General features: G+C 40.7%; 1 protein-coding gene and 1 long non-coding RNA gene across 11 annotated transcripts in view; one reads left to right on the top strand and one right to left on the bottom strand.

The window, feature by feature from the left end:
* Positions 1-17,353, bottom strand: part of LOC121327010 (leucine-rich repeat-containing protein 7-like) — a 185,193-nt gene that overhangs the window by 17,369 nt on the left and 150,471 nt on the right. For all 10 annotated transcript variants that reach the window (XM_041270756.1, XM_041270759.1, XM_041270757.1 and 7 more), the window contains 3 exons: positions 12,699-12,810; positions 12,313-12,493; positions 670-2,347 (listed from right to left, as the gene is read on the bottom strand). In XM_041270756.1, the coding sequence (XP_041126690.1) occupies positions 670-2,347; positions 12,313-12,493; positions 12,699-12,810 (1,971 nt within the window). The remainder of the gene's footprint in view (positions 1-669; positions 2,348-12,312; positions 12,494-12,698; positions 12,811-17,353) is intronic.
* On the top strand, positions 10,741-14,814 carry LOC121327013. The gene is made up of 3 exons (XR_005951522.1): positions 10,741-10,976; positions 11,546-11,712; positions 13,821-14,814. It is a non-coding gene; the product is annotated as an uncharacterized LOC121327013 (long non-coding RNA).

Genomic DNA, 17,353 nt, shown 5'->3' with positions numbered 1-17,353 from the left:
TTAGGCAACTGTAGTGAACAGCTTTGTTTTAATAGAAATATTTACTACATTATAGCTTTTGTCAATATTTCAAATTATATATTGCTGATTTGCAGTCACAACCTACTCTAATAATAATAATAATAATAATAATAATAATAATAATAATAATAATCATCTAAGTAGGGATACTGCAGATAGGAACAATTTCAATTCATCTATCTGGCACTGAAACCTAAATTGGCAATTTTACAGCCAAAAGCATGTGGTTGCAGATGACATAGCAGATGCTATACTGATAACTAGCAAGCTTAACAGATGCTTGGTAAGTCTCATACATGAAGATGACCTCTATGGCAGTCCACGACTTTGCCTAAGTAAGCAATACAAATTCCTTGGTCTGAAATTGGATTGTTTCTGGACCAACACATTATTAGTACATATTTTTACAAACCTTATGTTGTGCTATTTTCGTGCTTGAATGTTTGCTGTTGCATTGCTTCAAACTGCAACAGCACTTAAATTACTGACTCAGTTTTGCACACTACACAACACAGAAAGCTACTGTAACCCAGTGTACCTAAAATCAGTTACTAGATAACAGTGTCAGTTGTAGTTTTCTTTAGTATTACAAAAGAAGTACAGTTACTTTGTTATCAATAAAAAGTTTAAAAAAAACAAACAACTTACCCGGTCTAATCTTTTAGCCTCTATATGTCTAAGCAGCTGTTGCCTCCAGTCCACTGGCATTTTTGAAGAGCTGTCATCCCCTTTCATCTGTGCAGTACGCATCTTCATCTCGTTGTCGGAGGTCTTTTCCGTACAGGTGCTGAGATTGTAATCGGAAGGGACTTTTTCTAAGAGTGCAGCCATAGTAGGCCTTGCAGACACCGGTCTTGCTTGGGAAGCCCCGTAGCTCTCCGTGCTGTAGCTCCGGGCTGACAATGGCCGCCGCTGGGTTAGGTTTTTCACAGGAAAACCTGTGATGGGCTTTTTTGTCTCCTGATACGACAAGTATTCATCCTCATACCTACCATTCCTTTTGTGGAACTGGGATTCTGTCATGGTGGACATGCTGTTCTGGTGCTCCAACATGCCTTTATAATGCGTCCTGTTATACCGGTCGTTGAGTGGCAGCTCTTGGGCTTCTGTTACCCTTCTGAAGAGAGCCATCTCCGTGGAGCTGACCAGGGAGTCTGATCTCCGGAGGAATCCAGGCCGGGACCTCTGGCTGGGAAACTGCTGGCTGATAGAGTCCTCATTGACTGAAGGCTGGGAAAATGAGAACATGTGCTCCATAGGTGTATACCCCCTATATCCCCTTGGACTCAGCACCTCCTTGGGGATGTTCTTACCCTGTTGGCTCATATACTCAGGGTTGGTGTTAAAGGAGGTAGGTAGCCTCCTCTCAGACTTCACATCCACTGCCCCTTTAGGGTTGAAGCTTTGATCGAAGTGGTAAACTTTTTTAGGGATGGGAGGCTTCTGCTGCTGGGACCCCTTGCCGCTGGCGTACCCTTCCAAATCTTCATCCAGCATGGGGACTGACTGACTGCGCGACATGCTTTGTTCCTGCGATGGCTGGGTTTCGGGCTTATCCAAGCTGCCTTGGTTTTCCATACTGGAGCCGTAGTTATCAAGCGGGATGCTGTACACCTTATATGATCCGATATCAATCTCATCAATGCTCTGGGATTTTTTGAACTTGGCCTTCACTTCCTTCATCATGGGAGACAACCTCTCTGTGCTTTTACTGATGACAATAGCACCTTTAACGGGGTCTTGCCTGCAGTGGAATATGTTCGAATGGCTCCGGCTAGCTCCCGAATCTCGGGATTCCAAGAAGCCCCATGCCCCAGTAGACGGGAAGGTCCCAGGTAGCTCACCCATCTCTTGCTCAAAGTCCTTCTTGTCAGGGGCTGGGCTGCTTGCTGGAGTACTTTCCAGCTTGGAAGGAAACGCAGTCCTGTCTTCAAAGGGGCTGGGGGTTCTTGTCCAGTTCTGCCAAGGATTAGGAGCAGGCACTTCAGTTTCGGGTGTGTTTCGGACATTGTGGAACGTGTGTGGTGACTGCTCCAGCTCTAGAGGGACACCCACTATCCTATCCTGCCTTATTAGAGGCCTGCGTCCATGGCTGGAAGCGCTTCTGGAAGTGGAGCCTAGCATCGGGGTGGTGCCTGAATTTTCCATGGTGGTTTCCTCTGCAACGAAGCCAGTGTTGTCATAATGGGAGCTGTCGTTCCAGTTGTCGAAGGTATCGGTAAGTGGGTGCCTCTCATTGCGCTGCTGTGGGATTCCTGCTGGGGCAGATTCTCTCTGGCTGATCAATGGCTTTGTCTCGATGGGCTGGGGGAAAGATTGAGCTAGCCTGCAGAAAATAATCAGACAAAAGCAATTTAAAAAACAATACAGTATAGTAAGTTTGCTGACAGATTCTTGTAAATGTAGAAAGGCAAAAGTAAATTACAGCTGCATTCATAATATGAATATTACATTTTTTATTATATAATGTATTCATTTTAATATTGATTTTCGATAGCGCCTGCGATTCTGACCTGCTTGCTGGGCTATGACAAAGGATTTGTAAATTAAAAAGATAACATTTCTATAGATTTATTCCAGTACTAACTGAAAAAATACAGTATCACATACAGTCGCAGACAAAAGTATATGGGCAGTTAAAAAAAAAAAAAAAAGAGAAAAGAGAAAAGCCACAAAGAAAGGGATTAAGATTTCTGAATTTATGCTAAACTGAGTAGCATAAATGGTATTAAAATTGAAAAAAAAAAAAAAAAAAAAACGGTCCCACGGTTTAGCAATAAAAGCCAATGTGTGGCTGCTGGTTGGCAAAAGCAAACAGCATTTTCTGAATATATAAATAGCTATTATTAAGTTAAACTATGTTGTTTCAATCTGTGACCAATATTTAGCTTTATATATACGAATTCTAAGCAAAATTACACAACATCCTATACTTTAGCCTTGACTTAATTTTAATAATCTTAATATTTGTTTTTATATTGTGCCTTTCATAGTGGACCACCATCACAAAGTGCTATACAAGAAGTTTAGTGCCTTGGTGCCCTCGACAAATTTACTGAACTGAAGGTCATTTTGCACTTGCCATTTTTGTTGCCAATTTAGAGTCCTGTGAGTATATGTTATCTATAACAAAAACAATGTAAAAAGTAAAAAATGTAAAACAAAAAACAAGTTAGAAAAACGCAGCAGCCGTTTAAAGTGATGATATCAAGCACAAAAGCCTGGGTTAGGAGAAGCAACTGGGGCAACATTGTCAAGCATCAAGCAAATGGCACAATTGGAAAGGTGCTGGGGCCCAACATTCACACAATTGTTGCTTCTAACTTGGCTTCTTTTTTTCATCCACTCCACTTTATCGCTCCACTTTACTTTGAAATGCTCATTCCCTTATCAGCTTGGTTTAACCAGAATAAAGATGCTAAGACACAAGGAAAGTGCTCAACACAGAGTGAAGTGTTCTTGGTTATCCTTACAGGCACTACTACAGAGAGAAAGACAGACAGGGTATGGTAGAGGCGTCATCACAGGCGCAGACAAGTATGCTTTGGGAAGACACATGGACAACATGCAGGTAAGGCACAGGTAGATCAGGGCACACATAGACTTTAGCCCATACATACAAGAATACCTGAAAGAGCATGAAGCAATATATTTCCAACAATGAAGCTGATGAACAAGACCAATAATGGTGCAAGGGATAATGAGAATACAAGGCAAGTGTATGGGAAGTGACAGTTGATAGGGCAGGCATTGCAGATCCAGGGCTGGGGTGTTGGAGCCTTTTGTTTGGTTGTGCATTGTCAGTGTTTTTTGTTGCAGATGTGACTTTTGAGCTGAGAAGGGAATGGTCAGACTCCCCTTGAAGTTGTCCAAAGAGCATTTCAATGTAAAGTGGAGCGAGGAAAAAAAGAAGCCAAGTTAGAAGCAACAAATGTGTGAATGTTGGGCCCCAGCACCTTTCCAATTGTGCCTATTTGCTTGATGCTTGACAGTCTCAAGGTTGCCAATTGCTTCTCCCAACTTAGGCTTTTGTGTTTGATATCACCACTTCAAACGACTGTTTTGTTTTTCTAACTTGTTTTTTTACATTGACAATGTTTTTTGTTATAGATATCACTTCTATTTTCTACTTGATCAAATAATGAATAAAGCGAGGGAAAGCTATTCGAGAATGTGTATGGTAACTAGACAGACAAGACAAGACGGTAATAAGTAGAGTAATATAAGAGAAATGAGAAAATATTTAAAAGGAAAATAATGGTAGAAGGGACTTGAAGAGTATTGAAAGTGTAAACATTGTATTCTTTTAGTTGCAAATGTACATCCACGAGTGGTGAAAACAATATGTCTATTTTGGTAGGTATTAATATATTGATATTTATGTAAGTACAAAACTACAATGTTATGAATGGTTAAAAAGGTACCTATGCATGTCAGTGCTAAAGGGTAGTACACGAACACATTTTAATGCTGAAAAAAACCATTATTCTCCTTGTTTTAGATGTGTTATAAACTTCGGCCAATGTAAGGCATTTGTACAGCATTCAATCTCTTGATAAAAGGCCATATCCATGTCCTTTGCCTTTCTTGGTCATGGTTTGACTTCAATGAGTGCATCATTTGCATGCACCCATTTTCCAGTAGCACCCTCAGCAAGAAGAGACACACCCACACACACACACACACACAAAGAACACACTGTCCAGTGGCCACGCCCCACTTCTCGTGCCACAGTTCTGACTGAGGTCTCAGCTGTCAGTCTCATGCGCAGGACCACCCAGAGTGTGAGCAGAATGGAGCAAGCCAATTGTATATGGAGCGGGGGAGTGGAGCGGAGCGGTGTAGTTCCTTGAGCGGATGTTTCCGGCCTGCTCCTTTACAGCATTGAGAAGAACTGAACACGGTTTTATTTTTCTTAAATATATGTTCGGCCATGGATTTTGGACAAAAGAGTTATAAAAAAAAAGATGACAAATACAGATGCAGTCACTTTACAGTATTTCCCATTATGTCTGTGCATGGTAACCACTAATTTTCCAGTTTCAAACCACAATTAGGCACTTTTATGTTTTATAGACTTGAGAATTTTTTTATAAAAGGGTTTATTCTTCTTTTATATACAATGTGATTGATGTGGCACTTTATTAATTTTGATTGATATATATGATTGATATATCTACTATAAATACTAATGAGAGCAAAACAGATACAAAAGAAAAACAAGGGCATTGCAGATCTTTAAGAAAGATGGGAGACTTTGTATAAATGGATTTTATATTTTTAAATGCTGCGAAAACAGTTCTGCTTGTGAAGCATCCACACTATAATTTGACAGAACAGGTGATTTATTTGCACTGTGCAGAACATGAGTTTACCTACGGTAAACCTGGCTCCCTGAAAGAGAAGATGGCCACCAAACATCATTATGGGATATACTCCTGACTACTGGAGCTCCTATATAAAAGCTGCCAATAGGCCCCCTCCCCACTGTGGCCCCTTCGGTCCAGCCTCCCGAGGGTACTTAACCGTCACGCAGGGGGAAGAACATCCTCTTTCATGACAAACTGTGATGTTAACCGAAGCAACCTCGTGGTTGGTGGCCATCTTGTCTTTCAGGGATTATGGATATATGATTGATATATCTACTATAAATACTAATGAGAGCAAAACAGATACAAAAGAAAAACAAGGGCATTGCAGATCTTTAAGAAAGATGGGAGACTTTGTATAAATGGATTTTATATTTTTAAATGCTGCGAAAACAGTTCTGCTTGTGAAGCATCCACACTATAATTTGACAGAACAGGTGATTTATTTCACTGGCGGTTTCAGACCAATTATGGACCTCAGGGTCCTCAACTTGTTCCTCAAACAGAGGAAGTTCAACATGTTGACAGCACAGTGTATCCTCCAGTCCGTCCAACTGGGGGACTGGTTCACATCGATCGACCTGCAAGATGTCTATTTTCATGTCCTGATCCGTCCCACCGACAGAAAATATCTGCGCTTCGCCTTTAAAGGCAACACGTTCGAATTCTGCGTGCTGCCATTTGGCCTCTCGCTGGCGCCCCGCACATTTTCAAACTGCAAGGATGCAGCACTGGCTCCACTCAGGCTGAGGGGTAATCAGATCCTAAACTATCTGAATGATTGGTTGATTTGCATGCAGTCAAAAGCACGCATACAGGCGCACACAAAAGAGGTCATAGATCATGTGGCAAACTTATTGCTCTCAATACATCAACAGAAGAGCAACTTCTTACCGTCTCAGTCCACAGTGTTCCTTGGGATCAAACTGAACTCTGTAAGCATGCTTGCCTCACTGTCGGAAGACAGGATTCGGTCATTGCAGACCACACTCTCCCTATTCAGAGAGGACGCTCTCCTACAGGTCAAACTATATCAAAGGTTGTTGGGGCTGATGGCAACTGCCTTGAGAATCTTTCCACTTGGGCTGCTGAGAATGCGTCCACTTCAAGCCTGGGTGAATACGCTCAAGGTGCACCCGGTCCGAGATCGGTATCGGCTGGTGTGAGTGTCCAGACAATGCCGGAAGACACTGGAGTGGTGGCTCCATCACGGCAATCTGCGCCTTGGATCTCCCCTCGGATTCCCTCACAGAAGGGAAGTGATCACTACAGACACCTCCACTCTGGGCTAGGGAGCGGGCTTGAACGGGAGAGGAATAAGAGGTCAGTGGAAGGGACATTAGCAGCAGGCGCGCATAAATGCGTAAAAGCTGCATGCAGTGAGCCTGGCGTTATTAAATTTTCACCAGCAATTAGCGCACAAACATGTGCTGGTCTGGACGGACAGCAACACAGTGGTAGCCTACACAAAATCACCAAGGTGGCCTGCGCTCACCGGGCCTTCACCACGCAGCGCACAGATTCCTATCATGGACACATAGAAACTTGTGTTCCATCAGGGCAGTTCACCTCCCCGGTGTGAACAACAAGGCAGACAGCTCGGAGTGGGGGCTGCATCCTCAAGTGGTGAAACAGATTTGGGACATTTTCGACTGATACGAGTCCACTCATTGCCCCCTATGGTTCTCCATGGAGAGAGACGGGGGCCCCTTGGGAGGAGACGCGTTAGCTCACCCCTGCCCACAGGGGCTCTTGTATGCGTTCCCTCTGCTACCATTAATACCCAACACTAGAGAGGATCAGAGCGGAGAGAGCACAGGTTCTGCTGGTTGCACCCAGATGGCTGAGACGCCCCTGGTTTGCTCTCCTCTCCGACATGTTGTTGGATCAGCCATGGCAGCTCCAGCTGCGCAAGGACCTCCTGAGCCAAGGGGAGGGGCTATTATGGCACCCGAACCCAGCCCAGCTCCAACTCTGGGTCTGGCCGTTGAATGGAGCTGTCTATTCAGACGAGGTTTGCCAGATGCAGTAGTAGAAACACTAGTCTGCTACAGGGCCGAACACTAGAGCCCAGTACTCACACAAATGGAAAGTTTTCCAAGACTGGTGCCTTACCGAAGGTCACGATCCAGTGACTTGCCCGATTGAGACGAGAATAACCTTTTTACAACACCTGTTTGATGCAGGAAAATCAGCGTCCACTTTAAAGGTATACCTGGCAGCAATATCAGTGTGCCATGACAAAATTGACTCAGTGTCCCCTTGGGCACATTTCCTGGCAGTGCAATTTCTTAAAGGGGCTCGGAGGCTTCATCCTCTCTTGAAAAGTATGGTCCCCAAGTGGGATCTAGAACTGGTACTGCGGGCCCTTATGGGTCCCCCTTTTGAGCCCATGGCGTCATCAGAACTGCGCCCTGTTTCATTAAAAGTGGCATTTTTAATAGCCATTACGTCTGCCAGACAAGTAAGTGAGCTTCATGCGCTGTCCATCAATGACACTTATATGGCTTTCACTGGAAGTGACTCGCGGGTAACATTAAGAACAAATCCATCCTTTTTGACAAAGGTGGTATCCTCATTACATTTTAACCAATCAGTGGTTTTTTGGAAACCCCGCATGAGTCAGAGGAGGACCGTAGACAACATACACTATGCCCAGTTCGGGCTCTGCGCTGTTATTTGGATAGGACGGCACCCTGCAGACAGTCCAACCTGCTGTTTGTCTGCTGCGGGTCCCACTCTAAAGGTCAGTACCTATCGAAACAACGTCTAGCACACTGGGTGACAGATGCGATACGCTTGGCGTATGAACAGACGGACTCCCCGTTACTGGGGGACATTACATCCCATTCTACCAGAGGCCAGGCAACTTCGTGGGCTTTCCTTCATGGCGCCTCCTTAGATGAGTTATGCAATCCTGCTACGTGGACAGGTAGTCAGACATTTGTGCGTTTTTACTGCCTTGATGTGACAAACCGAACAAGACCCTCTCTGGGCTCTAGAGTTTTGCAAGCGGCATGCCCTTAGGAGTCATGTGGGCTTTGTTGCTATCGCCGTGGGGCTGTACTGTCGGTAATCTGGAACCACGACAGCTTTGGTACACCTTTCCCATTCAGTAATGGTTGTCATTTGAATTGAAAGGGAACGTTAGGTTATTACCATAACCCTGGTTCCCTGAAAAGAGAATGATACCATTACCCTTCGAGGTTGTGTCCCCAGCTGACCTCTGTTTTCGAAAGAAAATGGCAATGGGCTACTGTGAGGACGTCCCTCTTCAACAGGAGGTGGGCGGGACTTCCCCCCCCTCACAGCAGGGCCCTGATAGGGTAGCATTTGCAAATTTGCTCAGAGATTGACAGTCAGAGAGGCTCTTCCCATTCGGTAATGGTTGCCATTCTCTTTTCAGGGAACCAGGGTTATGGTAATAACCTAACGTTACTTTTCTTAGACAGTTCTACGGTTATGCACCATACAGCGATGTGAACACGGTTTATATTTTCTGCACTCTTAAATTAAGGATTGTTCCTACACTAGCACAGGGTGGTCTGTCAGCCCCGTCGACTCACTCATTTGTGTTTGTGGGTTGCTTTGAGCTCCCTATGACATATTCGGATAACAATAAGTCCTGTATAAAGCTAATTTGATATGAATCATATGGTTAGGGTTAGGGTTAGGGTTAGGTTTAGGAAAGTTTGAAATGTAAGCATTTTTTCAGTACCAAACAATAATAATGAGAAAGCGAATTCAATTAGATAACTTCTCTGAGCACTGTATGCAGCGTTTTTCATTGGTGGTCATAGCTGGGGATTTTTATTCATTTTTACTTGGGTCAAGGTATGCGATTAATAAGGACAATTAAATGTTATTCTTTTCTGAATTTACAATACATCTTTTCATTTGCAATCCGCAACACAATGGGGGAAAAACTGTTCGTTTATTTATAGATATATATTATAGATATATATATATATATATATATATATATATATATATATAACATTATTATATATATATATATATTATATATATACACACACACACACACACATACACACATATATATATATATATATATATATATATATATATATATATATATATATATATATATATTAATATATGGTATTTTGTCTGGATGTCTGGAGCAGGGGAGCGGAGTGGAATGAAAGAAAGAGCCGAGCAGAGCGGAGGGTATTATTATGAGCGGTGAACGGAATTGTCACCGCTTTGCTCCGCTCACATTCTCTGAATGCCGTTACAATACATTATCTTTAACACAGGATTTGCACATCACAGGAGAGTAGAAGTGAGTAAATGCTGTATCCCTTATACGAGAACTGGGTAAATGATACAGTGCCTAAATTCAAAGTGGGTAAACACCGTTTACCCTCGATTACACCACTGAGTAAAACTGAGTAAAAGTTTAAAGTACCTGGTATATCCCATCCAAGTACGCGTTGTATAACTAAATCTTGGCAGTTTCCGACAAGTTTTTCTAACTCTTATGAGGAACTATATATATATATATATATATAATATATATATATATATATATATATATATATATATATATATATATATATTACATGAAACTTGTACTTTTTATATAGATATATAAATGGCAATTGCTGTGGTAAACGCATCAGCTGAATCAATTAATATGACATGTATTTTTCTAGCTTGCTATTTATTAATTTATTTATACTACTGTAGCAAGCACGATAATTATTGGAGACACACACAAAGGATCTTGGGTTTAATGCAGTTTATTAGGCAGCTAACAGCAACCATCACACACACCACACACACACACACACACACACACACACACACACACACACACACACACACACACACACACACACACACACACACACACACACACACACACACACACACACACACACACACACACACACACACACACACACACACACACACACACACACACACCACACACACACACAGCCTTTCCCCACCCCAGAGCACTACTCCTCCTCTCAAGATGACATCCACATATTACACAAATAATACTGAAAGGGTAATAATTACAGCGTAATGCATTTAAGAATATTGGAACTTTACAATAACTAATAACGAAACACAACAATAATAATTCAGCTTCCCCTACCATATGTCTCACTCCCAGCATCCTCTGCTACACATTAACCTAAGTGTAGAAAATCTCTGAGTACGGCACTCCATTCGCCAACAGGTGGCAACAGCGAGTCAGTCCAGCTGTGCCCCTCACAATATAAACATGTATTCATTTCTACATTTATTTATTTATAAATGTATGCATTCCTCTATGCATTTGTTTAAATCATTTATTTATTTCTATCAAATAAATTATCCCTTTATTTTTGATTAAACAAAGAACTACAATCTACCAAACAGGAAGCCAGATATTTTCAAACAGGAAATAAAGCATTTCTACAATCGAGCAGAAACTTCAGGTTTTCATCCAAAGCTGATCAGGCATGGATGTAAGCTTAAAAAAATTGCACATTTCAACAACTGCCTGGTGACACAGCGGGCTAAGGCCGTGTGCTCTTCAAGGACGTCATGTTGCAAGTTCAAACCACGGTAATTATTATTTGTTTTATTTATTTTTTTTTTTTTGCGATATGTGCTGTTTTAAAACATAAATACATTGTTTAATATAAATGGTGTGGGTATCAAACTGCTTGCGTTCCCTGGTTTATTTTGACGCTGACCAACATGTGGAATCACATGATTGGTAGATGTCCAGTTATTTAGCTTTTCTGTTTGAATAGTCGCTACACACTCTTTAAAAAGTAAACGGAAGAGGAAGTAGGAGAATAACAATTTCACCTTAGTTTGACGACTTATATCTCATTGTGTAAATGAGGTATTTACGTTTGTTTTTTTTCACATTTGATGTAAGAAAGTTTCACACTTTTGGTACTGGTACAGATGGTAATTCTAAGTGATTTAGTTTTACCGCTGCAACATGGTGAAAACAGCAAAACTCATAGCGCTGTATAGAGACTCGCGGTAGTTTCAAACAAGTTTTTTTCTAACTACGAGGAACTACTGTGCCTCTAAATAATTAGTTTTTAACGATTGAGTCTTATCATAATTTTTAAACCATGCTTCAATTTGATCTTTCCTATTGTCATCCCAATGTGTAGCCTGACAAGATATTTAGCACATTACCAGCTATGTCCTAGACCAGATCCAGACTAATCCCAACACTTAAAGGGATAGGCTTCGAAGACAGGGTGATAGGACGCAGCAAGCTTCTTGATCTCTGTAAGGCTAGACAGGAGGAATGAGCCCTAACAGCCTCCTGCTTCAGGTAAGTTAAACCTGGACAGGCCACTGAGCCTTGAGCAGTAAAAAAAACTCAATGCCTTGACTTTATTTCCAATATATGAGGCTGAAACTGGAAGTGGTTGTTATATGGAGGGATTTAATTCACTAATACACTACAGGTGAACATTTTTAACTTTGGTAAACAGATTCAACAAGTTCAAGAATCATTATGGGATAGCTTCCATGACCACACTTCAAGAAAGTTTGGCAAAAGCGGATTGGATTACATATGAGAAGACCAGGCTTTTTTGTTTTACAGGCACTTTAGGTATGCACTGTAATATCAACCACCAGGAGAAACTGCCTAGAAGTGTGGTGGAATCCATGACTGATAAGCAAAGATGCAAGCTAGTTGCTATTGCAAAGCCTTTTAACAGAGGAGGTTGCAATATTACAGATAAGTCATGTGTTCAAGATGAAGGTTAACAGGGTTTAGTATAGTAAAAGGTATGCTAATAGTGAAAACGCTGTAAAGGAAAGGGAATCAGAGAGAACTACTGCTAACAGTGTGAAGAAGTTGATACTTAAGCATCACTAGCCACTGCAGTGGCTGTTGTTTTAATTTAAATAAAGCTCTGTATACCTGTTTGTCCAATGGGTGGGCACCACCCCGTCCTTGGAACCGGTCTGCAGTGCTCCCACATTCCCCGGGGGGTTCGAGGAGCCTGAGGACCCCTGGGAAGGGGAGTAGTCTGAGTAAGTGGCAGAGGAACCGCTGTTATTTGGACAGTGCATTTTATCTGCGTCTGACTCGTCTGTCGATTCTTAAAAAAAAAAAAACAATACACAAGAGAAAGCAATTAAGGATGGCAGTGTTAAAGATCTAATAATGAATGTCTATAATGATCACTGTTCTATGTTTCCTATCTTAAATTATTAATATTTATAAGAAGAAAGCCTTGCTTTTGGATGGCACATTACATCTAGCTTACATTGCTGTTTGAAACTTCTGCAATGTCCTGGCAGTACCTTTCTTTTCTTTACCCATCAAGACGACTTTTGGCTTGTACAAAGGAGGTTCAACTAAGGTAGGTCGCATATCCGAAATTCGAATGTCATTTGGGGAGCCTCCTAAGGAATCCTGCAGAAAAATTGAAAAAATACGGAGAACATTGGTTTAAACTGAATGTAGCTAACTCAGAACTATTCTGAGAATCTGCCAGTTATTGACACCACCATTTAGGCAGGTACTGTATGTCATTTTATGTATTTCTTGAAAAAAGCATACATTTGTGTTACAGGTTATTATAAATTAAATACCTCAGACATTATTGTACCCAAATCCATGTCCATTACTGGTTGTGATTACACAATAAAGTACTGTTGCCTAGTGAACTACAGACTCCGTTCTACCTAAGGTCTGTTTATAACTATCAGTACACTTTTCTCCATCTTGTATCAAAGCCTGAAAAGTAACCTTAAAATAGGATTTACGAACAGCTGCTTTACTCTTTCTTAATCCACATCGATGTACAACTCGAAGCTCACTGCCCTCCACTAATTCATGCAATAATCTAGTTCTTTGCTGCCGCTTGCTTCTTTATCCTGCCGTCTGTCAATTATCATGATACAACGACAGGCAGCTGATCATTTTGAGCTGCTGTTGTAGGAAAAGAAAACCTTCACCGTAGAGCATCTTGGCAGGTGGAGTCATTAAATGACGGGGAACATGATTCTAGAATAAAGGCCCTGAGGCAATCATATTAAGTTGCTCTGCTTAATATGAGCACAGTCCTCCACAACACAAGAAACACCATAATGCAGCCTTTTCCCAGGCACACACTGAAATTATAGTGACCCTGTATGTATAATCAAAAGGTATAATGTTCCCATATGAATACCATAGTATACTGCAGGACTGGTAAAACACTACATAGTAGGTTAATATATCTGCAATTAGTTCTGGCACCTAAAACCCAGCAAATCATTGGAATCGCCATAATTGATTTTTATCAGTGTGTCCACCTGTTCTGGGATGCTAAGTGTAGCGGACAGTAGACTCAAATCAAGTTATTGCTGGATGTAATATACACTGTTTAAACTTTTTTGAGAGTTTCGAGTTAATCTTTTTTCTCTTTTCCCCATCTCTAGCTCAAAGTAGATTAGATGCAGCTTTGAAGCACAGTCTAAAAATTCCTTTGCGTTACCACAAACTGAAATCTTTGCACAGGCCATTCTGGCAGACTGACGAGACACAGACACAAGGGTGAGTCATCCCCCCCCAAGAAAGCAGAGGGGGGGGAACCGTCAATCCCCTTTGACAGGACAAATGATATTCGAGTGAACTGTAAATCATGAGCAAGGGGCAAGACCAAGGAGTGGCTCCAAGACGAGCTAACCAATGCTTAGGCACGTTGTGTGACAATAAACGTCATCTGTGAATTCATCGGTTCAATCGAGATGGGTCGGCGCTTACTTCAAAAAGAATGGGACCGGCAAAGAAAGGGGGAAGTGGTTCTGAGGAATGAAATGGAAGCTGAACTGCCAAGAAGGAAGTTTCTGAAACTTGGAAAAAGCAGTGGGAAAGTGTGCTGGAATCATGGGAGAATCTATGGTCTGAAGAGAATCTAAGAATCTCTGAAGTCTGAAGAATCTAAGCTCTAAAATTATGTTCCGAGAATGTTGAAATTAGCTTTGCAGAGAGGCCTGCTCTTAAACTGAACCGCTAAAAAGGACCCTGCGTTGAACTGAAATCGGTCATGTACTAGTCGTACAGAACAATTGCAACGAGAATACTTTTACAGACAACGTAACTGTTAAATTGCAATGCATTCTTTGAACTGTGAGTTTACGTCTGGTCAACAGAACTATTTCCAGTTATCAAGTCGAAGATAATGTTGCAAGACTATTGGAAACCAACAAGCTGACCTCCATTTGAAAATAAGCATTTGTTTATTGCAAGCTGATGCAATACAATGCATACTTTAAGCAAAGTACCATCTTCTTTCGTTGAACTTCAGATCCAGGGAGAGAAGCTGCTGCAGTGTTCATCACCAAAGAATTATTTGTTGAAAATCAATAAGTATTCAACATATCAAATATTAAACATTTTATGAGAAATAAACTGTAGCTAATGCTATCAAGTTAGTCGATGAATTGTTCTAGGAATAGAATATAACTTCCTGTTTTAGAGTTTGTAAGAAATGTATTTTGTTTGTTGAAAAATGTGCAACTCAAAGGAGTTGCCTCGTAAATGCAGAGAATGTCATCATTGCCACATTTCTGAGTTACTTTGAATATATAAGTAACTGAGGTTGATAACATATTATTAGTTTGGTACATCATGTCTAAACTAAATTAACATGGTAAAACTAATTTGCCAAATTAGGTACTAGAATGTTGGATTCTGTTCTGAATGGGAAGTTGAATTAATTCTTTGCATTTTGATATGCAACATGATCGATTACAATGAGAAATGAGTTTTGAAAATACTAATGCAAAGTAGACACTTTGTACGATCAGCCACAATTTAATATTAGTGTATTAACCATGTATGCTAATAATGATATGGTCGTTGTAATCGCTTGACTATGAAATCAATGAACTGTATACTATACATCCATATCTCTAACCAATCGCCTTTCCTTTCTGTAATATTAGATTAGTTGTGCACCATTTTTATTCTTAAATAAAATATTGTTTTATATTTCTGACAAGTTGTGTTAATGTTGATTATTGTCAAGCCAATCTGAGTTCTACATGAACTTTAAACATGGTATATCTAATTTCTTACATTTTAATGTCCATGGGTGGGTGACTACAGACTATAATTAAATAAATTGTGTAACTAATTCTCTACATAAGCTTAGTAAAATATACCAATATGACATCCACTAGACGCATAAAATGCAGATTCTTGGTCTAATAGTTTATGTAAACAATCCCTCTTTTAGGTGTCTGGTTCTGGCAGAAGGTTCAGGTGCAAGGCCCCAACACACATAACACAAGAAACAAGAAAAACAGCCAAATGTTTCAAACTATCCAGGTGTGCTACCCGAACAGTTTGGAATGCTCACTATCCAAACAGATTGCTGGATATTTTAAAGCAGTGTATGTAACATGTTATTACTTTTCACCTGGGTGGTACACTGTATATGGAACACATGGACTGCAGCTGTGAATTGCTTGATTGTTTCTTATTATTTTCATTAGATGCCTGCTGTTTTCTAAAATATTCCGCTTCGAATGAATGGAAGTAAGCAGCATAATTCTGGGATAAGTGGTGTGGGTTTCAGAGACGCACCTCAGTGTGGGAGGTTAAGAATTAATATGAACAACCCTGTGATGCTACCGTGTCCCTACAGACTTTCATGCTGACTGAAAAATATGAGTCGGGGTCTAATCAACGAGAGTACTGATAAAGTGTACTAGGCTACACAAACAGACAGCAGCTGTTTGTTATTTTAAAACAAGCATGTCTTACAAAAGCACACTTATCATTCTGTGGTTCAACATAACAAGGGGCTATCGACTCTTAGAAGCCTGTTAACAAAGTGAGAAATCTGCACCATCTTTCTGAAAGGAAAATAGTACTTGCAGTGTTACCAAAGAAATTAGATTTATCTCATGATGCTACCTGAAGGCCTTTCATGTCCTGCCAGGTTTTTGTGACATTACTGTTGTGTTTTCCTTTTACACAGAAAGGTTAACCTGAAGTACAACACTTTGACAAATAGGGACCCTGGTCTCAACAGGCTGGAAAAGCATGCAGTTCATATTACTGGTTAACTCATCATTTTTTTATATAGATTTTCTTTTCAAAAGCTGTTTTTTATTAATACAATCTGAATAAAGCAGTGGTAGATGGTTTTTGAAGGAGACGCACTCATTGGCTGTTCTGTAACACTTTCTCATTGCTTACTATATTTTGTTACATTCATAATAGATTGATTGTGTTTGAAGGGTTGAGCTTCTTTGATGATGGGATGAGCCTTCCTCACTGCTTCCTCTGATAGCAAACTGCAACTCAGAATACAGAGCATATCACAAGAGCGAAGCCAGCAGCCGAATAAGAAGCTGGCGTCGGCATGCAGTAGCTAGGTGAATAGTGGTCTGGCCTGGCCTCTTTCTTCAAGCTAGCGTTGTTTAATCAGTCATGTATGAGAAATCCCAAGATAGGCAAGCAGAGAAAAATGAGGACAGTCAGCCATGAATGCAGTGATAATACGAAAAGAACTACTTGAAGTTAGAAATACTTACTTGTTGGGGTTGTTGATATAGGACACTTTATGGGGTCTATTTTTATCACTTTAAACAGCTGCAATATGAAATACCACATCGGTAACAATCTAAAACTACGGAATACCTCCTTCCTTGTGAGTAGAAATCTTTGGCTATAATTTTATAATCTTAACAACTTCGGAGCTAAACTCCTTAAACTTCACACGACTGTATTTTCATTGGATCATGTTAACCCCTTAACGGCCTATGTGAAATTTCACATAGGCAAAAAGTAAACCCTTTGCTTACTATACTGATGATAAGCCCATTTTCAGTTATGCTAGGTTGTTTCTGAAGGTATCCTCTAGCTGGCAGTGAGTACTATGCTCTTTTTTTAAATTTAGAATGCCCAATTATGTTCCTCACTGCAGCAACTCCCCACAACAAGCTCAAGAGAACTAAAG

Source organism: Polyodon spathula, chromosome 14 (genome assembly GCF_017654505.1).
Source record: "Polyodon spathula isolate WHYD16114869_AA chromosome 14, ASM1765450v1, whole genome shotgun sequence".
Classification (NCBI taxonomy): domain Eukaryota; kingdom Metazoa; phylum Chordata; class Actinopteri; order Acipenseriformes; family Polyodontidae; genus Polyodon; species Polyodon spathula.
The sequence above is the reverse complement of the archived record's forward strand: the minus strand, read 5'-3'. Positions and strand labels throughout refer to the sequence as shown.